General features: G+C 41.4%; 1 protein-coding gene across 1 annotated transcript in view; it reads left to right on the forward strand.

Moving 5' to 3' along the window:
• Positions 1-3,726: 3,726 nt before the first annotated feature.
• Positions 3,727-25,442, forward strand: part of APPBP2 (amyloid beta precursor protein binding protein 2) — a 39,942-nt gene continuing 18,226 nt past the window's right edge. The window contains exons 1-4 of the mRNA XM_074974855.1: positions 3,727-3,923; positions 21,297-21,385; positions 23,717-23,868; positions 24,583-24,706. Of these exons, the coding sequence (XP_074830956.1) occupies positions 3,783-3,923; positions 21,297-21,385; positions 23,717-23,868; positions 24,583-24,706 (506 nt within the window). The 5' untranslated portion in view covers positions 3,727-3,782. The remainder of the gene's footprint in view (positions 3,924-21,296; positions 21,386-23,716; positions 23,869-24,582; positions 24,707-25,442) is intronic.

The following is a 25,442-nucleotide window of genomic DNA, read 5'->3' on the forward strand; positions in this document are numbered from 1 at the left end:
TTTCAGGGCATTTGACTTGGTACTGCACAACATTTTGATTAAAAAACTAGAACAATATAAAATTAGCATGGCACACATTAAATGGATTAAAAACTGACTACTAGGTCTCAAAGTAATTGTAAATAGGGAATTGTCACAGAGCAAGTGTGTTTCCAGTGGGATCCCGCAAGGATGAGTTCATGGCCCTATGCATGTTAACATTTTTATCAATGACTTGGAAGAAAACATAAAATCATAGTTGATAAAGTTTGTAGATGACACAAAAAACGGGGGAGTGGTAAATAACAAAGAGGACAGGTCACTTATTCAGAGAGATCTAGATGCAACCTAATAATATGCATTTTAATACCACTAAATGTAAATGTATACATCTAGGCACAAAGAACATTGGCCATGCTTACAAGACGGGTGACTCTATTCTAGGAAGCAGTGACTCTGAAAAAGATTTGGCAATTGTCGTGGATAGTAGTTGAATATGAGCTCCTAGTGTGATGCTGTGGCCAAAAGAGCAAATCGATCCTGGGATGCACAAACAGGGAATATCAAGTAGGGGTAGAGAGGTTACGATGTGACCTCTGCTGGAATACTGTGCCCCATTCTAGAGCCCACAATTCAAGAAGAATGTTGATAAATTGGAGAGGGTTCAGAAAAGAGCCACAAGAATGATTAAAGGATTAGAAAACATGCCTTATAGTGATAAATTCAAAGATTAAAATCTATTTTGCTTAACAAAGAGAAGGTTAAGGGGGGACTTTAATACAGTCTAAGTACCTCCATAAGTGACATGATATGCCAGAATAGTCTGTGTACTGTAGACATACCCAAAGATGTCTTCTGACTTTAGCAACTTGGGCATGCATAATTGTTATTAATACAATAGAAGTGCATCAAAGAGGTCATTGAATGGTACACATTCTGCTTATAAATTAATAATATGGCTTAAAGGAGTAAATTATTTTTTAGCAACCAGAAGAGTAGATGATTATTACAAAAAATAAAAACAGATAAGCAGTGTACGTAAGCAGTGCAGAACAGTTACAGTGAATAAAGTAGGTCAGCCAGTTTCTATAATTAAAGCCAGCTAAATGAAGAAAGCAGGCATATTTGTCAGACATAATAAAGCCAAGTGACAAATCTCAAACAACACAACTCATTGAGATGGAACATAATGCATTCTAATAAATTGAGACCAGGAAAACAAGCTCAAAGTCAGACTTAGATAACATTATTAGAAGTAACCACACTCCTGCCTATTCAACATTTTCCAGAGAGTTAAGAAATGTATATTGTACATTTCTCAAATTAAATCTCTCCCAATAGTGAGAAATACACAAGTACAGAAAATCCACAGAGAGCCTTTTTAACAAGGTTAATAACCATTAATGTAAAATTTAAAATAGTAAAAAACCAACTAACTCATTGTGCGATCTTTATTTTGGGGAAGTTCTATGGCCTGTGTTGTACAGGAGGACAGACTAGATGATCAGTGCTCCCCTCTAGCCTTGAAATCTATGAATCTTGGGCACGTCAACTGCTTTCTCTTAATCTGTGAAATGGATAGGATAACCTCACAGAGCTTTAGTGAGGATTAATTAATTTTTAAGTATTTTGAGGTTATATAAAAGACTATTAATAAAGTAGATTAGGAATAAAGTAATAAGTATTATTAAACTTATTGTACTGGTCCTTTGTATAATTCTATTATACCTTCATTGATTCATTTATTCTTAAGGGGAAACTCATTCTTACCCAGTGAGGCTGTATCCTGTTATCGATGCCTCAGAATCAGCGAACAGTAACAGAAGTATGCTAGCCAACATTTTGAGAGACAGAAAAGGAAAGGAGAAGAGAAATGATGGTCACTGATACTCTGTCAAGGGAAAAAATCCTAAAAGGACAATATCCTCTCGCAACCTATATTTGAAAAACAAACACCTTTGACAGTGACATCTACAAGATTATTGGAAACAGATGAAAGCCCAATCCCTTGGAACTTTTAGGAAGGATAAAGTAATATGTTGTTGGCAGCAATCCGACATTGGCCATGGCAGGTTGGACTAAGCCTGGATCGAGGCTGAAACACCATTTCCAAACAGTTATAGATGTGTGTTTTTATCTATCCATGTTTGCAATAAAAACATTTACAATACAGAAGTCCCTAACTCAAAGTCATGGTTTAACTCATGGCATTTAATTGCTGCCATCAATCCTGAGCCATAATAATTCACTGTATGAAACCTACACTCTGCAGATTTCTGAGAATGTCTGCTGTGCATATTCCTACTTTCTGCCTGCATTCTGCTTGGGTAGGGGGCTGCAAAGAGGCTTCTTTTTCGGACTAGATGATCCTAATATTCCTTGTGTTCCTACAGTCTATGAGTCTATGAACTGTAGCAGAGAACTAGCTATCACAATCCTTAATGGCATCAGTAGGCCCTATCAAGAAGGCAAGTTAGAGAAAATAACTCTGAAACAACATGGTAAGGAGAAAAATGGGAGAGTGGGTAAAGACAGTAGAGAGACAAGATGGGTGAGGTAACGTCTTTTATTGGACCAACTTCTGTTGGTGAGAGAGACACAAGCTTTTGAACCTCACAGAACTCTTCTTCAGTGTCATTTCCATAATCAAAGTTTGCATCCACAGTAGGGGGAAAAAAGCTAGATTTCACCCTGTTTTAGCTAACACATGGTAATTTACACAATGTAATATTCCAGTAAGGACAAGGCAGTTGTAGTTTTAACACGTTAGTAGGCTGAGGTAAAACTAAGCTCCTGCTTCTCCCTAGTGTTTGTGACCTCAACCTGCTAAAACTACAAATAATCTCATCCACACTAGAATTTTACCACGTATTAATACATGGTAAAAAAAACCCCACCCTTTCTCTTAGTGAAGACAAGGCTGGGATCCACATTTTAGCTCATAACTGAAAAAAAGAAAATTACATTTCCAGGTTAGGAAGTTACTGAATATTTACAGACCTCCCTGGACCTTTTTGCTCTTATGCTCTCCCTCTCCCCCCATCCACCCCTTCTTTTATTAGGCTGCACCTCCTTCATAGCAGGGACAGCCCCCACTGGGTTTTTTTGGACACAGACACGACATGAATCAGGAAAATAATTTAGCCGCCAGTTTGGTGGGGACAGGGCATTGCATGGCACCAGTGACTAATGCACAGCTTCTTCTCTCCACAAGAGCCGAGTTTTCCTCTCACTGACACCAGTTTTAGGCCGCTGTATCTCCATAAGTTCCCCTCGCCCCACATCTTCCCAGCTTTTCTTCCCGACCATCTCCCTCTTCCACCCCACCAAAATGCACCCCTTCCCCCCCCTCCGTGCCCGAAATGCACCTCTTTCCCCCCCTTTCTTTGCCCCCTTTCTCCCCTCTCTGCCCCCCACTTTCTACCCCACCTCCCCTCTCTTTACACCGTCTCCTCACCATCACCCCATCCCCCACCTGGCTTCATCACCTCCCTCTCCGCCCCTTCACCTCCCCCGGGCGCCCCTCTGCCGGCCCTTCCCCCCGTTCTCTCCCGCCCCTCCTCCCCGGACCTTCTCCCTGACGCCTCCCCCCCGGCTGCGGCCCAGCAGGAGCAAATCACCCCCCTCCCCGCGCCTTCCCGCCTCAGCTCCCCACCCCCTCGCCGTGCGCGCTCTCTGGCGCCGCTGCGGCCGCCGGATCCTCCTGGCCCCCCGCGGGCAGAGAGCCTCCGGGCGCTGCTGGGCGGTGGGAGCCCCCCGGGTGCGGGGTGGGGCGGCGGTGGCGGCGGCTCCGCACACCCAAGATGGCGGCGGTGGAGCTGGAGTGGGTGCCGGAGACGCTCTATAACACGGCGATCTCGGCCGTGGTGGATAGTTACGGGCGGGCCCGGCGGCGCGACATCCGCTCGCTGCCCGAGAACATCCAGTTCGACGTGTACTACAAGGTGAGGGGGGCCGGGGCCTGGGGCAGATCCGCTCCCTGCCCCCGACAGCTCGCTCGTGGGCCCCTCCAAGGGGAGGGCCTCAGGCCCTGTTTGCCCCCCGGGGCTAGCCTCAGATGGGGGAGCGTGGGGCGGCCGCGGGGGGGGGGGGCTCCTGGGTCTGAGGTTCAGTCAGGGCCGAGGGCTGCTGCTGCTTCTCCTTCCCCCGCCGGACAGGGAGGGGGATAGCGAGGGGCTGGCTGGGTGCGGATCCCCTGTAGGGGGTGGTGATTGGGCGGGGGTGAACCCAAGTATTTCGGGGGGAGGACACTGGATTGTGGGGGAAGAGTGAGCCCTATTTTGGGGGGGGAGGGGGGGAGAAGGGAGGCCTCCCCTCATTTTTAGAGAGGGAGACTTGGGAGGGCGAGCTTAGTTTTTTCGAGGCGACGGGGGAGGGGGGGAGTCTTTCCTTTTGTGTGTTGGGGCTGGGGGAAGAAGAGTAAGATGATGCTCAGGTTAGAGGGACCAGAAACGTCTCCACCTTATACTTTCTCCACTGACCTACTGGGGAAACAGCCACCAGGTGAAAAGGTTGGGACCTTGCTTTAAACCACTTAATTCATTGACCGCCGTCTTGTCATTTGGGGGGATTGGGGGAGACTCTTCTTCTTCCCTCTAAATCTAGAGTCAGTATAAAAGGTGTATTCACTGCACTGGCCATGTCCACTAGACTGGCATTTCATATCAAAGAAGTCTTCAAAATGAGCACCCTAGGGAGCAGGAGGTTCTGGAGCCCTCTAGTAGGGGCCTGAGGTGGGGCATTGCCTTTTCATGCTCAGGTCAGAAAGCTTTTAAAGAAACCTAGAGTGCTTTAAAGGGAAAACAAACATTTTTTCAGAAATATATTTGAGACAGATAACAACCCTGCTGTCAGCCTAGAGTAGCAGTATTCAGAGGTAAGGTTGATCACTTGAGAGGGGAAAATATTTCCTATCAGAGGGTAACAGGCAAGGAAATTTACGTATGCTAGATATTATTCATCTGCATTATGTGTTAGGCTAAGGGATACAGAAAAGTCTCTCTCCTGTGCATACACTCATAGATAGTATGGCTGTAGAGAGTGATTTATGGTGAGCTATTAATTTAACACTGTTTTGTGACTAACCTGAAGGAGTGCTTTGATTTTTTTTGTTTTGTTTTTGAAACTGCCAATAGCTGTAACAACTGATAATCAGAATTTGCTGGAGCTGTCTCTCTTGGTATTTTTTCACAAGCAGTGGGTATATTTCAGTAATCACTAAAGATGCACAAGGAACAGATGCTTTTAGGGGTAGTATTGATTTTTTTATTTTTTTTTATTTTTTGTTATATTCACTGCCTTTATTCCTGAATCCTTGAAACCTGATCTGTAAGGGAGGTTAATAGGTAACTGACTTCTTTTACTATGTGTTCAGGTTGAATCTGATTCGCTTTGATTGTTCTTTTTCCATTATGGAACAAGCCAATCCTTCTGATGGATAAAGAGAGACTTCTCTCTCATCTCCCCTTTATGCTCACGAACAGAAGTATGTTGCCCTGGTTGGGAGCGGCTAAGAAGTGAACGTGCAAACCTTGTTCCAGTGTTACCTGACCTCAAGAATAGTTTTTCTGTCACACTAATCAGGGACCCAACTTGCATCCACTTTTTAAAATATATTTTTGCTAAAGAATATACCAAAAATGAAAATTTAGAATCTCAGGAATCTGGAAAATGTGTAGAGCTTGCATTCCCACTAAATAAAATGTTGATTTATGTAATTTCCACATGTAGAGTAAATAAAACTACATGACACTGTTTGTTGAATGTCTTGCATAATAGTTTATATTGTCATCTGTATTTTTCACTTTGAGTCTTTGGTCATGTCCTTAAGTATGGTTTAACCGTGGATGTAGTCTAATTTAGGTTCAAATGCTAGAAGAAACTCTGCACTTATGCAGAGCCCCATTCATTTCAGTGTGTGTGGGGAGGTGGGTGCATGAAGCTTCTTGTAAAATCAGGCCGTAGACTGTAAATTCTTTGGAGCAATGACTGTCTTTTTACTGCATGTCTCCAGAGCATCCAGTACAATGGGCCGTTGATTGGTGCTCCTAGGTACTATTGCAATACAAACCAATAATGTGGCTGAATCAGATCATGATACCGTTGGCCAGAACTGTGGCTGAAGCCAAACTGTATTATAACCATTTTGGGTTTTGGGGTAGGGGGTGATTTTGGGTAGGGTTGGGTTTTTTTTCGGTTTGTTTTAAACAGCCAGGACTTTCAAAATGTTAGTGATTTTCAGTCCCCAAGTTGAGACAGTTTAAGGAGGCCTAATTTTCAGAGGGCAGAGTCCTTTTAAGATGTGTTAAGTAGGAAAACCAAAATTCACTAGTACTCTAAGGGCTTGTCTACATTGTGCGTTAGTCCTCACCACTTGCCAGTAAATTCTAATGCACACAAGCATATTTTGTGTTAACTGGCCTGCGTTGACCCTGCTGATGCACGCTAGAGTTCCCTAGTGTGTGTTAATAAAGTACTGTTTGAAACAAGACTACATTAAAGAACACTGAAGAACTTCTAATGCCTCTGCCATCATGGAGGCAAGCCCTAAGAAAACCTTGGCTGGGCGTTTACTGTATTTACATAATTGTTGGTCCTGTGGAGATAGGACCTCAGTGAACTGTTAACACTTTTTACTCCTTGGTATCTATTCTCTGGGTATAATTGAGGAAAAGTAATTGTCTGATTGATGAGCATGAGCAATATTGAATGTCAGATAGTATGGAGTGGAAAATAAATGCGTAAATGGCATATACAGTGGAGTCTCATCTTATATGGGGGTTAGGTTCTAAAGTCAGCGTGTAAGGCGAAAATCGCTTATAGTCAAAATTACCCTTGAAAATCCCTTAAATTGCCCAAGAGTACAATATACCGTACATGGTTTTGTGTATACAACCCTGTATGGTAATATGTATAATAGAGTACATATGCAAAATATAATTTTACAGTACTGTATTTTTAATTACAGGGGGTAATTACAGGGGGTCGTCAGGGCTTAATGTCGACCCAGGAGACGGAGAGCTTGGGTGATGGAGAGCGAGTCGGAGACAAAGTGGTTGGCTCTGGTTCAGCTCGAGAAGTTGATTGCGTAGGCTCATCTGCTGCTGGTTGTTTTTTCTTGAAAAACATGGTGATCGGCAACTGTCTCTGTCTCTTGAGCTGCTCAAACATTTCTTGATACGGTCTCAAATTGTCCGTAATACTATGTGTGATTTTGAGGCTTCATTCCATAGAGGGATCGTATTCAGAAATTAAATCATGCAAGTGTTTCGCTGCTTGGAACACTTGCTGGCTCTTCCTGTTCGTCATCGTCATCTTCTGTAGGCGATTTTATCAGTTCCTCTAACTCCCCGTTAGTCAATGTTCCTCTTTGGCCGTCAATTAATTCTTCAATTTCTTCCTCAAGGATGTCGACGAAGCCATCACCACCCACTTGCCTGTCCACCTGAACGATGCGTTTCACTTCTTTGTCAATGGTCGGGAAACCCTTAAAATCATTCGCACATTCTTTCCATAGGTTTCGCCAACATTCATTGACTGTTTCAGGCTTGATTGCATCCATTGCCTGTTTAATATAAGTGATGCAATCGGCAGTGTTGAAGGACTTCCAACACTCCATCACATTAAGATTGGGATCAGTATCCATAGCGCTACGTATCCGTGAGAACGTAAGCCTCATGTTCATGGCCTTGAAACAGCGAATCACACCTTGGTTGAGAGGTTGGAGGTGGTATTGGGGTGGAGAAAGACCACGTCAGTGTCGTTATGCGATAACCGGAGTGCCGCAGGGTGGCCAGGAGCATTGTCTATGATCAGCAGTGCTTTAAAGTCAAGTCCTTTCTCTTCGAGGTACTGCTTGACCTCCAGAATGAAACACTTGTGGAACCAATCCAGAAATAATGCTGCCATCACCCAAGCCTTGTTATTTGATTGCCAGAACATAGGCAGGAGATTTTTGATCTTGTCTTTTAGGGCACGGGGATTTGCAGGCCCGGCTTTATTAAATGCCCAGCCGCATTGCCACATAACAACACAGTCACACGGTCTTTAGTTGCTTTGAAGCCAGGGGCTTGTCTTTCTGATTTCAAAGTGTAAGTGCGGTTGGACATTTTTTTTCCAGAAGAGCCCAGTCTCATCAGCATTAAAAACTTGTTCCAGAAGATAGCCCTTTTCTTCTATGATTTTCTTTAATTGTTTGGGGTAGGCTTTTGCTGCCTCTTCGTTGGCAGAAGCAGCTTCACAGTAGTCTGCACGTTTTTGAGGTTGAAGCGGTTCCTAAAACTGTTAAGCCAACCTTGGCTGGCTTTTAATTGCTTCTCATCAGAAAGCTGTCCCTCTTTGGCCGGAGGTTTGAACATCGCGTAGAGGCTAAGAGCCTTTTCTCTCAACGTGTTGCCATCGATAGGCACACATTTATGGTTCATGTCTTCCAGCCTTTTCAGTCTTCATTAAAGTCTTACCACACAACTGGCTCGTCACCTGAGCAATTATTGGAGCACTTGAAGCCACAGCTTGACGAGTTTCTCTCTCTCGAATCTTGATGGCACGGATGCTAGATTCCTTGTGGCCATATTTACGCGCCACACTGGAGACCGACATACCGTCTCTCAATAAGTCCAACACAGCCAGTTTTTCCTCCAGCGTTGGAACAGATCACCGTTTCTTCGGCTGAGCACCAGATGAAGTAGTTGGCTTGCGTTTAGGGGCAATGTTGTACGAAAAATAAGTACAGTATCTTTAAACACTAGAATCACACTCCGCAGCGGCAAGATGCTCGCACTATGAGAGGCACACGGGAACTGAGGGAACAGCAGATTCACGTCTCCAATCTCATGCTCACTCGGGGACATATGCTCATTGAGTGGAATGGTGGGCAGAATCGTCCCCACTATTTACAGGTATCTTGTTGTTCGTTTTTTTTTCTTTCTTTCTTTTTTTTTTCCGAGCGCGTATAGTTGAATTCATGTAAGTTAAATGCGTGTATGATGTGACTCACCTGTACTCGCTTTCAGATTTTGGAGAGAGAACCTCTTTCTAGCCGTAGATGTCTAAAGGTTCATAGATTCATAGATACTAAGGTAAGAACGGACCATTATGGTCATCTAGTCCGACCTCCTGCAATTTGTGATTGCAAATAAGGGTTAGATTGATATGCAGGGGTTCCCCAAAATCCCACTAAGTTTGTAACCATTTGTGTTTATGAAAAATTTCACCGCACGTTCTGCAAAAATAAGTGTGGTAACTAACCCTGGTCACATTCCGCCTTCATCAGGATTATTAATATTAACTAATTGTGACCCTTCAAAGCTGTAAATCTATTTTATATATAATGGTCAATATAACCATTTGCAAAACCATCACTAACTATAATGTTTATAGCCTCCAAACTTCAAAATAGTTCTGTTATTCCTTAAAGCTCCAGGTCTCCCAGCCAGTTCACTTGAAATAAGAAATCATAGGTAGGAATAATGGTCAAAATAGAGAATTTATTTAAAGCCTCTCATGTGGCATTAAATGTTATACTTCTCAATGGTTTGGGCCCTAGGACCTGAAAGACTGCCTCTTTCCCTGTGTAGTATAGCAACACTTGAAATTAGCAGAGACGCTCAAACTGACAGCCCTCGTATTTTTGCCAGAAGCTGGGAATGAGCGACAGGGGATGGATCACTCGATGATTACCTGTTCTGTTCATTCCCTCTGGGCACCTGGCACTGGCCACTGTTCGATACTGGGCTAGCTAGATCTTTGGTCTGACCCAGTAGGGCCGTTGCTATGTTCTTTAAAATGGAGGGAGGGAATTGCTGGCAGAACTTATATTTTCTCTTAGGCTATTCAGGGAGTTGAATCTGGTTGTGGAGTATTATTTGTGGTGGACTTAAGTGTTTAGTGAGCAACTTGTAATAAGAAGTGGACTATCCTGGGAAGTTACAGGGACAGCAGAGTCCTTTATATGAGGTATGTTTGTCCTCCTACAGCATTGTTAATAAATTGTTGAGGTGTTTAAAAGCATAGCAAGGCTTTCTTATTAAATGTAAGCGAATTAGCAGTGCCATATCAACTTGACTTTAAGGAAACTAGCACTTGACTAACTGGCTAAAGGCAATTTTGTGGATCTATTACTTGGATTTTCAAGAAGTTTTAGAAAGTGTCCCTCATAAGTGACAATCAGGGCCAGCCTTATAGATGGGTGATGTAGGCAACTGCCCAACGGTTAGGGGGGTACCATCTAAGTACCTCATGCTGCCAGGTCTGGACTGCCGGAACGGGGGTGAGTGCAGGCGAGCCCAGGGCTGGAGCACCTGGCCAGCCGGGGCCAGCTGGGCAGAGTGCGGGCATGCTGTCTAGAGCTGCCAGAGCAGGTGAGCCAGCCCCTAGGTCCGCCTTTCCCACGGGCATGAGTGGTGGCCGCACACCTGCTCTTCTCCTGCTAGGAGGTCAGGGGGTATATGACCATGGGAGCCCCTGGGTTCAGAAACGCCTCCCTGTGAAGCCCACCTGGCTCTGCAGCCCAGAACTGATCCTCATACCCTGCGCCCGATGCTGCTGGTCTCAAACTCAAAGAAATTGAGCCAAAATACAAGTTCACTCAGGGTGTCCGGCCCTGGTGACTATTAAGGAAAATCACAGTTGAGTTAGGTGCAGAGTTCTAATGTAGATTAAAAACTAGTTAAAGGAACACTATCAATATATTTTAAAAAATCACATTTCTGTTTGAAAAGCTTTAAAACTATTTTATTACAAGAAGTAATTGAGATTAAAGGGAAAATATTTTTCTACTTCTTTCAGTTTCCTTTGTGTACTTGCCAGCACTTTGTACATAACCCAGTTTAATTGTTTTGCTTATATAATTAGTTATGTCCATTTCCCCTGTTTGTGGGGTTTTGCATGGGGCAACAGGGGAGAGAAAAACATTGATTAAAATATGGTTGTGAAACAAAAATCATTTGAAAAAGGTAGACAGCAGCAAGTAAAATACTTAGAACAACTTTCAATTATTTTTTTTAAGTTGTCTGTATTTCAACCTGACCATGTTAATTTTGAGCAATAGGCATTGTAGTTGTGGTAAGTAATGACAAATGGAGCTGATATTGGTTTGTTCCAGGGCAGTATTGGGACCAGTGTTTGATATCAGTGATGTGGAGGAAGAAGTAGACAGCAAGCTGGTGAAGTTTGCCAGTGATACAATTATTCGAATTAGTGAAAACTTTGGAAGACTGTAAGGAGCACATATTCTTCACAAAGCAATAACATAAGGGGACTCAACAAAAGGAAATATATGTAGGGGGTGTGGGGGGTTTTTTTGGTTTTTGTTTTTTGCTTGGAAGATTCTGGTATTGGCTGCTGACAAATACAGGATACTGGACAAGCTGGACCAATGGTCTGATTCAATAGGACATTGTAAGCAATGACATATATGATTTTTCTGGCCATGTATGCTTTTTTTCTGGACTCTCTTGCTCCTTTGGTGCATTTGAAGATTTGAAAACTGTGTTAGTTGTAGTGTTTTCTTTTTTACACTCTTGGATTGCAGTTTTGTACCAATATAGACTAATGAGGATGACCTGTGTGGTTTATATTGGTTAATGTGGAATGTCCTCAAATGCTTAGGCCTAGTCTACACCTAAAACTTAGGTCAACCTTGCTAGGACACTCAGGGATGTGAAAAATTCACACACGCCTGAGCTATCTAGTTAAGCCACCCCATAGCCCATTACACACACCTCCAGGTCAATGGAAGAATTCTTCCCTAGGCCTAGCATGGGGGTGGGTTTACTGCAGCAATGGAAAATCCCCTTCTGTCCCTGGAGCAAGTGTTCACATTCGCATGGCTGCAGCTGTGTGCTGCTGTGGTACATGTAGTGTAGACGTAGCCTTGGGTTCTCCTGGTCAAAATTCCCTTTAAAAAATGTTTAAGTTGTTGGGCTAAATTGACTTATAAAAAATCATTCTTTTGAGGCCTTCTGATTGTTAATCACAGAAACAATGGGGGAATAGCATTAATTTGCTTCAACACATTGGTACTTAAAATTGTAACATTCAGTAATTGCTCTACAATAAAATTAATTTGTGCTGTGAGAATAGCTATTTAGGGAAAAGCAATGTCACTGTAATCACTTCGTCTGTCTAATTGAAGTTATGAGGTAAAACTTCCAGAGTGTTTTTCAAAATGAATGGTAGGTTCTGAGTTAGCTTAATCTAGAATTGCCACGATGCATGTTTTGACTGTAGCTGAAGTACCATGTTTTCTTACTGTGTGTTCTGCTAATCCAAAAGAGGAACGCACACAGCTAATAAAAGCTGTTGTATTATGTCTATCTAATCAATTCTCCTCTAGAGCAAAACAACATGAATAAATAGAAATTTGCTGAAACAGCACATGGCTTGCAATAAAATGTCAACTCTGCTTTGCAACAGTATTTAATGATTCTTAACAGTGGTGATACTATCCTATGGTTGAGTTTGCTCGAATCATGTGTCTCTCTGAGCTGACGTTGCTTGTTGATGAATTAGTCTTGTAGAAAATGTTTGTAACAAAAAAATCTTGTTTTGTTCCAAGGCTCATGACACTTGGGCAGTTAATTTAGTGAGGGAGGAAAGGGTAGATAAACTGTGAAACAACTGCAGCTATTCCTCCAGATTGAGGGTTTCTGACCAGAGTAGTATAAACAAGGCCATAAATAAGCACTGTGTCTTACAGTGAAGGGAAAAAGCCTTAAGTTGATGGGTTACATTAGTAGGATTTTTGCTGTGAATGTTCTGTGTGATTTCAAGGATTTTATCAAACCTTATGTTTGTGCGGTTTTAGTATGCTGTACTTTTGGGGCAGAAATCAAGTGTGGAATGGAAAAGACGGTTTGTTTTTCTCCCCAACCCTTTCTCCTCCCCATTTATTCAAGAAAAGCACCTTTCAGAAAAGCAACCAGTGCTGGCACGGAAGGATTCATAGATGATTGTAAGACCAGAAGGGACTGTTGTGATCATCTAGGCCAGGGGTCTCAAACACGTGGCTTGCGGGGTTATTTCATGCAGCCTGCCAGCTCCCCGCGGTTCCCCCCGCATTTACCTAGAGCGGCTCTGGCCTGGCACACACCGGAGGCAGGGCAGGCTCCCTGCCTGCCTGCCCTGCCCCCGCGCCACTCCAGGAAGCAGCCGGGACTTGGGGGAGGGGGCCCAGTGGTCTGTGTGTTGCCCTGGCCGCTCCTCCAGGTAGCTCCCCCGAAGCTCCCATTGGCCGCGGTTCCCCATTCCCAGCCAATGGGAGCTGCAGGGAGCAGTGCCTGGAGGCGCGGCCAGGGCAACACACAGACCCCTGTGCCTCCCCTCCCGCAGGTTCCGGCCGTGTCCTGGAGCAGCGCGGGGACACGGCTGGCAGGCAGGGAGCCTGCCCTGCCCCCGGTGTGCGCCGGGCCAGAGTCTGGCCCCCGAACCTCTCTGCAGCCGAAACCCCTCCTGCACCCCAACCCCCTGCCGTGAGCCCCCTGCTGCACCCCACACCCCCTCCTGCACCCCAACCCTGTGCCCTGAGCCCCCTGCCGCACCCTGAACCTCTCCTGGGAATGGGGGCAGGGAAGGGGTGGGAAGAGGCGGGGCCTCATGGAAGGGGCGGGGCCGGGGCAGCAGGGGGCAGGATGCCAGTGATGCGGCCCTCGGGCCAATGTACTAATCCTCATGTAGCCCTCGTGGTCATTTGAGTTTGAGACCCCTGATCTAGGCAGACCTCCTGCATGATACGTAGGCCATGGGAATGCCCTGAATTAATTCCTGTTTGATCTAGGGCACATCTTTTAGAAAAATATCCAGTTCTTGATTTTAAAATGTCCAGTGATGGAGTGTCTAAATCTAAATTTGGCTAGCTTCAACTTTTAGCTGATGAATCTTGTTATACCTTTGTCTGCTAGACTGAAGAACTTTTTATTATAAGCAAAAAGAAATGGAGTACTTGTGGCACCTTAGAGACTAACAAATTTATTTGAGCATAAGCTTTCGTGAGCTACAGCTCACTTCATCGGATGCATTCAGTGGAAAATACAGTGGGGAGTTTTATATACATAGAGAACATGAAACAATGGGTGTTACCATACACACTATAACCAGAGTGATCACTTAAGGTGAGCTATTACCAGCAGGAGAGCCGGGGGGGGGACGGGGACCTTTTGTAGTGATAATCAAGGTAGGCCATTTCCAGCAGTTGACAAGAACGTCTGAGGAACAGTGCGGGGTGTGGGGGAGGGAAATAATGACCCATCCACTTCCAGTCTCTATTCAAGCCTAAGTTAATTGTATCCAGTTTGCAAATTAATTCCAATTCAGCAGTCTCTCGTTGGAGTCTGTTTTTGACGGTTTTTTTGTTGAAGAATTGCAACTTTTAGGTCTGTAATCGAGTGACCAAAGAGATTGAAGTGTTCTCAATCTCTGTGGTCACTCGATTACAGACCTAAAAGTTGCAATTCTTCACTACAGATTATCACTACAAAAGGTTTTTTCCTCCCCGCTCTCCTGCTGGTAATAGCTCACCTTAAGTGATCACGCTCTCGTTACAGTGTGTATGGTAACACCCATTGTTTCATGTTTTCCATGTATATAAATATTCCGACTGTATTTTCCACTGAATGCAACTGATGAAGTGAGCTGTAGCTCATGAAAGCTTATGCTCAAATAAATTTGTTAGTCCCTAAGGTGCCACAAGTACTCCTTTTCTTTTTGCGAATACAGACTAACACGGCTGCTACTCTGAACCCTTTTTATTATAAGTATCTCTTCCCCATGAGAGGGAAGTCAGCCTAAAATCTTCTCTTTGATAAACTAAATAGATTGAGTTCCTTGAATCTCTTGCTATAAGGCATGTTTTCCAACCCTTCCGTCATTCTTATGGCTCTTCTGTGAACCCCATCCAATTTTTCAACATCCTTCTTGGAACTGTGGTAATCAGAACAGGATAGAGTATTTCAGTAAGGATCATACTTGAGCCAAATACAGAAGCAATATAACTTTTCTCCTGCTAAAGTAAAAATGTATCTGTTTGTAGCTATCCTTGTCTCCAGATTACATTGACTTTACATTTCTCAATTTTGTCCTATTTATAAACAGTATTTTAATAGTGTTGGAAATGAGTAGAGGAAAAGTCTTCCAAAGGGATGCACTAAACTTGAAATCTATCCGTTTAAGGGAAAAAATAAGTTTTTAAGTAAGTAATAAGTACACCTGTTCCAAATTTCGCTACCAATTTTTTAAAAGCACATTTTCCTTTCTCTGTGAAAATGTTTCTCTCCCTTTCTTTGTTAACAGTTGCACAAATAGAGGAAACTGACTGCTCATGGGAAAGAGTGAAATGGCGTACAAAGTGCTGTGAAATGTACAAAGTAAATAAACTAGGAAAATGTCTAATCTCTGTAATAATCCTAGCTGTTGCCTATAATAGATTTAAAAATTTAAGTTCTGGTTTTTTTTATCATGACACGATAAAAAGTAAAGTACACAACAGTTTCTTTGGGAAGGTGTTTTACATGTCAGATCTTCAAGCATCCAACTTGGTGGTCATGCTGTAATAAATCTATGTTGTTACAACTTCTGTAGAAGAGTATAATTTTATAATGTATGTCCTTTCATCCTGAAGGGCCTCAAAGCACTTTGCAGGCCTATTATGAGAATAATCTAATCTTACCAATTGTAAGGTAGAATTCAGCACATGTTTAACAGCGTACCATACCATGTTAACATCAATGGGGGGAGGGAGGGCTGGAAGGGGGAAGGGAACTACAGGATCCAACTGAAAGGTTAGGGGTGTGTTGGGTAAAATAGTGTGTTGCTTTAGACTAGTAGTTAGTACTGTTGGTCTAACAAGAAGCACCATCGAATATTTAATAAGAACTAGAGCTGATTGTTTGTTTTTTATTTGGGGTGGGGAGGAAGGAGAAACTCACCATGGTGTTTTACCTTTTTTTTTGTTTGTCACGCAACGTCATGAGTAAATGCACAATAGTGCTGTACTTTGGTATTTGTTCAATAGTGACTTGGGCTCTGATCCTGAAAAAATGTGTCCATGTAAGTAGACCCATTGACTTGAATAAAACTCAATTTTAAGCACTTTAGTAGTATGTGAGTTTGCAAGATCATTGCCTTTAAGTGCCAACTGCGTTGCCAACATCACAGGGTTTGTCTGTACAGAGAGTTGCCCTGGTTTAACCCCAGGTATGAATTTAAACCAGGTTAGTTAAGTAGTGCAACCCCCTGAACGTCTTAAGCTAAACCAGTAAAAGCCACTATTAAATTAAGATAAGTGCCTACATGAGGGTTTGCAGTAGTTTAACTAAACTGATTTATTAAAGCAGTGCAAGTTTCTTTGTAGAGAAGACCTTACTTTAGCCTCCTGAGGTTTCATATCCAAATACTGACTGGTCTGTTTAACCTTGAGTTTTGGCAAGATCACAGCCTACCTTCTTAGTACCAAGAAATGTTTTTTAAGTGTGGTTAGCTAGAAAGGTGCCATGTTGGGCCTGGTCTACTTTTAAAATCAGATTGACCTAGCTACCATGACTCACCAAGTGGCTTAGCTACAGCAACAGAAAAACCCTTTCCATCTCTGTAAAAAGCGTCTACGTGGTGCTAAAACAGCATAGCTACAGCGCAACAGCTGTGCCCCTGTAGTGCCCATAGTGTAGACAAGCTCTGTTGAATTTCCCTGGCCATTGTAAATGAGAATGAAGATTAGTGTGCATTCTAAAGTTTGGTATAGTGTTTCGAAAATTTAGCAACTGTAGCTAAAATAATAGACATAGATTTCTAAAAGAATTATTCTATGCTATAGTATCAACAGTGGGGTTCCCCCCCCCCCCCGAAGGCAGGTTAGAAACTGTGATGTATATCATTTTGACAAGACAAATGCTTTAATTTTTTTAGCAGCTCTTTCCTTTATTTTAGTTATAGACAAGTCTGTTGTGCTCTTCACTGGAATATTGGCATATCTGACCATATTAAAAATGTCATCTTATTTCTAGAAATATAGAGCATTCCATTTTTTCAGGCTGACTTCATATAATTTGATAGGGTGATGATGGTTGACTTTTTCTTCTTACTTTCCCTACTGTTTTTTATAAACAATCCTTTGTCAAGGGATCCTCGTGTGTGTGGTTGTGTTGTGGGGGTGGGGAATCCTCATGAGATTCAGCGGCACCCAGCTTGTATGATGATGTCTTTTTAAAGAGATTTTCTCCATTTTAGGATTGAGTAGTGTCACTCTCAGAACTCTGTTTTGAAGAACATATGATAGTCTTATAGCTGTGTGTAGTGCAGGGGCTGGCAAACTTTTTGGCCTGAGGGCCACATCGGGTTTCAGAAATTGTATGGAGAGCCGGTTAGGGGAGGCTGTGCCCCTGCCCCCTATCCGTGCCCCCCTCCTCCCCCCCACCGCCAGGACTCCAGCCGCATCCACCCCCCGCCACCCCATCCAACCCCTCCTCCTTCCTGACTTCCCCTCCCCGCCCTCTGATCACCCCGACCCCATCCACACCCCTGACCACCCCCCCCAAACTCCCCTGCCCTCTATCCAACCCCTCGCCCCGCTCCCTGCCCCCTTACCGCACAGGTGGCTGGCGGCGCTGCAGAGTATTGCACTGGGTGTAGTATAGTAAATTGCTCTCTGTAACTCTACCAGTAGCACATTCCTACGCGGAGCACTTTAATACACTACTCCGGCAGCACAGTGTGCTGAGGCTGTGGGGGAGGGGCCGGGGGCGAGCCTCCCGGGCCAGGAGCTCAGGGGCTGGGTTGGAGGGTCCCGCGGGCCGGATGTGGCCCGTGTGGTTTGGGTTATTATTAAATTTAAAAATACCAAGCCACGCATGAAGTGCCAAGACTTAATGTTGCTGTAGCACAGTGGTGCACAACCTGTGGCCCGCAGGCAGCGTGCGGCCCATCAGGGTAGTCTGATTGAGGGCCACGAGACGTTTTGCCGACATTGACCATAAACAGGCAGGGGCCATACCTGGGGACGGTCAACGTCCGCAAAATGTCTCGTGGCCCTCAGTCAGATGACCTTGAGGGGTCACAGATTGCCCACTCCTGCTGCAGCACCTTTATTTTTTGATACAGTTGGAAACCATTCTAGACGAGTCCTATGTCATTTTTCTGTAGATGGCCGTTAAATGATCTACCGCAGTAACTGATATCTATTTCTGCAATGGCTTCTAAAGCAGAAAACCGGAGTTAATTGTTGAACGTGAGTTTACATTTAAACACCAGATAGCTTAAGCTTGTGTCAGAAAAAGTATTTCTTTCAAGAAACAAATATTCTGAGAGGTTCAGAACTACAACAATGCTTGACAATAGATATTTCCCTTGAACTTGACATTTGTTTCAAATAAACTAGCTGGCCTTGTGATCATGAATTCTCAGTCTCTGTGTGGGTTTCCAACAGAGAACAATTTCTTCCTTTCTTGGGTCACGTGGTGCAGGTTTGAGAAACTTGGATAACAGTGGAAATCCTGTTTCCAAGGGTTTCTGAATGTGCTTGTGCTTATTAGGAGTGAATCTTCTAGAAAAACTGCCTGCTACTCATCATAATTTGAAGTCCCCCTTTCTTTTCTAAATCAAGTATCTGTTACCATGTGTTTGAAAATGCAGCATTCATACCACCACAGATTAAGTAGACTTAATCTGGGTTACTTCCTTTAAATTTTTTGCCAGTATTTGCAGAATAGGGGGTGGATGGTAAATACGCCAAGCAGTCAGAATTTTGGGTTACACTAGGGAAAAGTTTGTCATTTGAATGGCAGGCATGCAAGTCTATGTCACTGAAAGAAGAAAAGAGATCTGCAGGAATCGGTTGTAGAAAAGCAAATATCAGTAACTTTTCCCAAGACAAATTATATATGTATTTATATGGATTTTTGACTCTGATTTTAAAATTATGACGTATTTTGACTAAAAACTCCACATATCTTAATCAGCCTGTAAATCAAAACACAAGTAAAATACAAGAGAAATTTTACAGTACATACATTATAAGATTGTGTACCCATATTTCAGAAATATTTTTATTAAAAGGATTTTAATTACAATTGATGTTTGGGAGTGTAGGGCTGAGTTTATGATGCTAGCAGTGTGGGAGTCTCAAAAAAGGGATAATGCTTTTTAACCTGCTTTAATAATGGCTTGCCAGAAAAAAGGAAGAAAAAAAAAAACCTTGGAATTTTTTTTTTAATGGAGCAATGTACATATTGAACACTAAAGTAGTATTTGTGATTGTTAAATCAATATTAATGCAGCTTGGTAACTTTTTTAGTTCCTTTCACAAATGACCTCATTCAGCAAGACATCTGCCTCCATTGGTGTTATTGAAATTCAAGTTGTGATTGAGCAATTCTTTAATTAGAGAAAATACACTTCAGAGTCTTTGATGTAAAGTTGTTACTTCATTGACTTTTAGACAGCTAGGCTGCGGAAAATGGAAGTACTTACTTTTATGCATTTATTCTAAGACCACGTCCTCCTTCTGACAAAAGAGGAACATTTAGTAGTGCAGTGAGTTACTCCCCTTCTTTGATGACCTTAACCCTTTGAAGTACAGAAGAAATGCAGTATGTATTTGAAGGGTAACATTATATGAAACTTTACGTCATTTAAAAAGTGTTGAGACATTTTTGCAACAAAATACATGACTCAAGGGAAAATGTGTTTGTTGCAATTGACATTATTAGGTCAGCGAGTTTTCAGGTTTATTGGAGGATTTATTAAAATATCCAAACTTGCTGTTTTCTAGAATCAACATTAAGTGCTGCAATGTATGTACTTAAAAAAATTCTGTCCATTAAAGGTGTGCTGATCTACTTACATATTGTGTAAAATGAGTTTCTCTCCTTACATTACTAATGACTTAATTTTTAAAAATTAAATTTAATCTTCATTTATGTAGCTTACTTTCTGCTCTGCATTCAGCTTATACATTGAAATGATCAGTCTTGTTTTGATTAGGTTTCTGTTTCTCATGTATGAACACACTGATGTTATGTGTCTGAGTACAAACACTGTAGGAAAAAATATATATCCCAACAAATCTGTTTCAGTATTATGTAATTTATATAAAAAATAAAACTATTTTAGCTTAACTTAAATTTTGGACCAAAAGAACCGACAGTATCTCTTAACTAACTTTTCCCCCCTCAAAACTAAGTGTTTTGATGAGCACAGAAAAGTACATAATGTACTAAACAAACCAACTTGGCCTATGCTCCACAAGAATCAGAGAATTGGCAAGCAATAACTAATTTTTCCCAACAGCACAAAACTGTTAAAAGAATAATGCTGATTTGAAGTTTCTCATATTTCTGAGCTACAAACAGTGTTGAGTAAATAATACCTCTAAAACTGTTTTTAAAATACTTCTTTCTACAGGCTTTGAAAGAAAAACGGTCACATCTCTTCAGCTCGAAACTGTAGTTGACTGGGGGAGAATGGCTACTCACTTTCATTTTGGTTTATAGTCCGTTTCAGCACTGGATAAAGTAGGGACACCTTCTGAGTTGTCAATATCCCTTTGTCTGCCACCATGCATTTTATAGAATGGTGTTAGAGTTAAAAATGAACACAGACCAATTCTGTTTAGCCTTCGAGATCTGATGCAATCCCAGTCTGTGCTGGTATGGTTGCAAGTAGACAATCTGAACAGCTTTCCATTATGAAGCATCTTGGGAATCAAAGGAATTGGTAATCATTTTTAAATAAGTTTACTGATTGGTTGGCTGACTGCATTCGTGTGTGATCTTCTTTCATATGGCATTTCAAAAGCAATGTGCTGGGATTTATAATTGAATTTTGAGATTAGAAAACCATTCTAATGCTTCAAGGTACCTAGGTGCATCCCCCTGTTCCACCTAGCTAGTCCCCACTGTAAGTGTGAATGGTGCAGTTGTGTGATCAACTGTATATACTGTGTTGCCCAGTGAACTGGTATCTTTGTGGCCATAATTGGTTCAATAAAGGAATGACAGCAAGGACAATAGGGCATAATGGATGTTTTAGAACAGAGTGCTGGATAACTCCTTTTGTGACTTACTATCCACCTTATCTCTTTCCTTGAAACTTTACATCTGTTTTTCTACAGAATACAGCGATAGCACGTTATTGTTTGTTGGTAACTGAACTCTCCCTTGTGATTATTTACCCTTGTTCTAGTTAGTCCGCTGTAGTTCACAGGTGATGTGGCAAGTAAAGATTTTAGAATAATATTTTACTATTAATGTAAAATATCTGTTTTACTATTCAGAAAATGTTTAGTAGATTTCATAATTTTAAACTTTTTTCAATTTTTTTGCTTCTTCCAGCTTTACCAACAAGGTCGCTTATGCCAGTTGGGTAGTGAATTTTGTGAACTAGAAGTTTTTGCAAAGGTGTTACGAGCTTTAGATAAAAGGTAACCATCTTAAATTATTGCTCAATCACATTTCATTTTTCTGTCTTGTTTTAATCCCATTTTTTGGAAAAAGTACACAAAAAATGTTCTTGAACTATTCATATCTGTATCTTTTCCATAGCTACTTTCTAGTACACACATTCATCTATGACTCTTTACATTTTAGGAGTTGAGTATATCAGGGGTTCTAAAGAAAATCTGATTTTAATCCTGGCAAGGTATTTCCCTAATCTTTCTAAAGCCAAAAACGGTCTAAATGTGTACCTAGAGGTTGGGGTGGCTAGCAAGACTTTAAAGCTGACATTACATTACTTTGCCTGGTTTCTATTGTTGCCAGGCTATAGAGGCAAAATTTCATGTATTGAAATAACTGACTTTCCAAGCCATTCCTGAAGTGGGCTAAGCCCTCTTGGGTATTTTGAAACAGTTGATTGATATATCTTGGGAGAAAGGTGGAAATTCAGTTTTCTATTCTGAGACTCTCCCCTTTGCCCCCCAGAACACATCCAGCTTTCTCCCCCCCCCTGCCAAAAGAAGAGAATATAAATGGGTGGGTGTGTCGCTAGATAGACAAACACACCCATCCATACACACCCTGTGTTAGGGTTGTGTTTAAATACTTCAGGAAAAAAAGGGAATGTTGTTGATATTCTACACTGACCATGTATTGTTATATGTTAATTAACCTTGTTAATTCTGCATTACAACGGGTACCCATACATGACAGGGCAATGTAATTGTAATGTCTTGTTGTAAATGACGCAAAATATCAATAAATAAAATCTTCTTCCTCCCTTTCCCCACACCAAAAAATACGCTGTTCCATTGTCACTACGTTTATATCATTCAGGACACAGCGAAACTTCCCGATCGCTGTTTTTAAGTAATGGCTAAAACAGAACATGATGCCTAGGGCAGATCACAGTTAGGGTTGTCACTTTTTTTTTTTAACTTTCCCTTTAAAATTACATTGCAATGCTTCACAAGGCAGCAGAGGGTTCAATGAAAGGTACATGTGTTAAATTAATCTAATTACCATTTAGAGGGGATAGGTAAAAATGTAGAAAAATAAGACCAGTATGTGATACCAAACAAAGAAATGCACCAATACACTGGGTGTGTAATACAGACACACACACACACACACACCTTTAAAACTAATCTAATTTTATGGACCAGCTGGTCTTTAGCACTATATAAAATTACTACAAGTAAACTGACTTTTATGCCATTCTTCAGAGCTTAAATATGTCTGCATTTTACCTGGGTGTTCAGCTCTTATGCTTCACTCCTGGTCTTAAATTTGAAGAATGTGCCCCTCCCCTATGGTCTCATATTTTACTGATGAACAGTAGAACTCCATTCCAACTTCACAGAAGGGCTTTTGAATTCCAGATCACTGTTTCTGTCACATCTCTTAGTTTTTAGGTAAATGGGTAAAGCCATTAAAATCTTTGTAGCATTTGTCCCCCATATGAATTTTCTGTTAGTTTTACTTAACTAAAATATGCTAGACATGAATCCTGTGGGGGCTTTGGCAACCCTCCAATGTAATGCTGAAAAGATCTGTGGCTGCAATACTCAGTTTTCTTTACCCCACAGAACATATGTTGTATTAAAAGGCTAAATGCAAGTTCAGCTTCATCCTTTTTGAAAGCCTTAAATCAGACCAGTAAGAATATAGCGAATGTATAAAGGATCTGTCCCTATATGCCCGTGTGATTGTCTGCCAAAATAATAGGAAAAACTTCTCAAGCTGAGGAACTCCATCTCTCTGACAGTCCCATTGTGTTAGACTTGTAACTGGGCTGTATTCTCCTCTGAATCCAGAATAAGCACTAGCTTTTTAAAAAGCTATCACCTTTCTCCTTATTGTATTTTCCTGGTCTTAGACTCTGAATAACCTCCTTTTACTATTGGTTTCTACACAGTTTTAATTAAGAACTTTGGAAACAGGCTTCCGAATATGTTTCACATCTGTGAAATTGGCTTTTGGTTGAAATTCAGAATGATGGATCATTTCCTGTTTTAAAATCTGTTTTTAAATTTTGTTGGCTGTTTTTAATGGCGTGTGTAGGTGGCTTCTGTTTTTAAAATACCCTGCACTGTTTCCGGAACTGTATAAATCCACTTTGTAATGTACAATGCAACAACTGTATACTACTGGTCTTGAGGTAGATGGGTCTGGGCACTATTTTCAGGGGGTTTTAGATTTTTTTTATTTTTTTTTAGTATTTATGACTTGAGTATGTAATATTAAAATAACTCACTGGAATACTTAGGAGTTTTTTTTATTACATATTAAATAAATACTGTTTTCTTTCCTTTCAGACACTTGCTTCATCACTGTTTTCAGGCTCTGATGGATCATGGAGTAAAAGTTGCTTCTGTGCTGGCCTATTCATTCAGTAGATGGTGCTCCTACATAGCAGAATCAGACTCTGATGTAAAAGACAAAGCAATCCAGATTGGTTTTGTTTTAGGTAAGTGGTGATGAAGTACAAGGCCATTTAACTATGATGCTTTAGCTTAAATTAAACTTGAATTAAAGGCATAAAAGAATAAAATAAAGTATTTTAGAACATCTTTAGAAGATTACATTTAGACATGGGTTTGGAGTTTGAAACAGTTCTAAAATATGTTTTATATATATAAATATACGTATATTTTTTCTGGTCAGGTTCTGATTCAGTGGAGCTGTTTTTAAACACCACCCTTTTAAATACACAGAAGGGATTAGAAATTTGGTAGATACGATATTTACACAACGTGAAAACTTTTGGTTAATTTAATATATATTTTTGACAAAAAACTGAGGGAGAGAAATATACATAATACCAATAAGTTATATTTTGATTGAAGATGAATCCTTTCACATTTACGTTTCATCCCCTTCAAACCAAGGACTGTTGATGAACCCAACAGAATCCCCATAATATGAATAGAACCTCACGATATTTCTTTGTAAAGTGATGTAGTAACATGTCACTGCAAGGTCATCCTGTCTCCAAATTATGGTAGCATTGACTTCCTATATCTTAATTTGGGAACTGGATACCCACTTCTTCCTGTTCTTTTACTCTTAATCTGCAGTGAAAAGGCATAATAGTACAAATTTCACAAGCTTTCCAATTAAGAAAAATTAATCTTTTACGATTGAATGGTGTCCAAAGGTTTGTTTGGTCTTGAATTTCCAGGAGGGTTCCTATCAGATGCTGGCTGGTACAGTGACGCTGAGAAAGTGTTCAGTTCCTGCCATCAGCTGTGTTCCCTTCATGATGAGATGCCTCACTGGTGTCGTGCAGTAGAATGTTGCGTAAGGTAAGCTTGGACTTGAACTACTTTGAGTCCTGTTGCATAATTTATTGTAAATCTTAGGTCTTGTTTATGTTGAAGAGTTCTGAAAGCGTCTTACTGCGAGTTTTTCTTTTTGGTCTTTACGTCCCTGAGTTCTTTGATAGCAACCAGCTGTCCAGCTGCTCCTTGTGGCAATATCCACCATGGCTTTCAAAAGTGATGGATAAATACATTGCCTGGTTATTTCTGATAAATGGTCAATAGTGGAAAAGTTAGCATTGTAGACTTAGATTTCTGAGTTAACATTGTATCCGTTTATATTCTGAAAGGTCTTAAAGGGACCGATGTTTTTTAATGAAGGTTAGATTCTACAGAAAACAGAAAAAAATCTGCTGGAAATTCCATGAGGCTCTGTCCTTCAAATCTGGAGTTTCTCTGCCTACTAACTGTTTGGTCCGTGGTTCTCACCATAAATAATGCAAGGGATGGTACTATTTTTCTCTAGATAGCTAGAGGATCATCAAAGATATTAAATAACGTGTCATGTTTACTTGTATTACCATTACGTGTATAATTACAGCCAACACCAGGAAACTATGTATGTCTCATCTGAAGCGGAGTCCAACTGTAGTTTTCAATTCAAGAAGTACTGAAAGGCCAATGCTAAACTAGCAAAAGAATGTGCAGTTAATCTCTCTGTGCTGCAAGAATAACTATGCACTAGCAAAGTTGTATGCCAGGACATGGTTTTTGGTTTTGT

Source organism: Natator depressus, chromosome 17, assembly GCF_965152275.1.
Source record: "Natator depressus isolate rNatDep1 chromosome 17, rNatDep2.hap1, whole genome shotgun sequence".
In the NCBI taxonomy this organism is placed as follows: Eukaryota; Metazoa; Chordata; order Testudines; family Cheloniidae; genus Natator; species Natator depressus.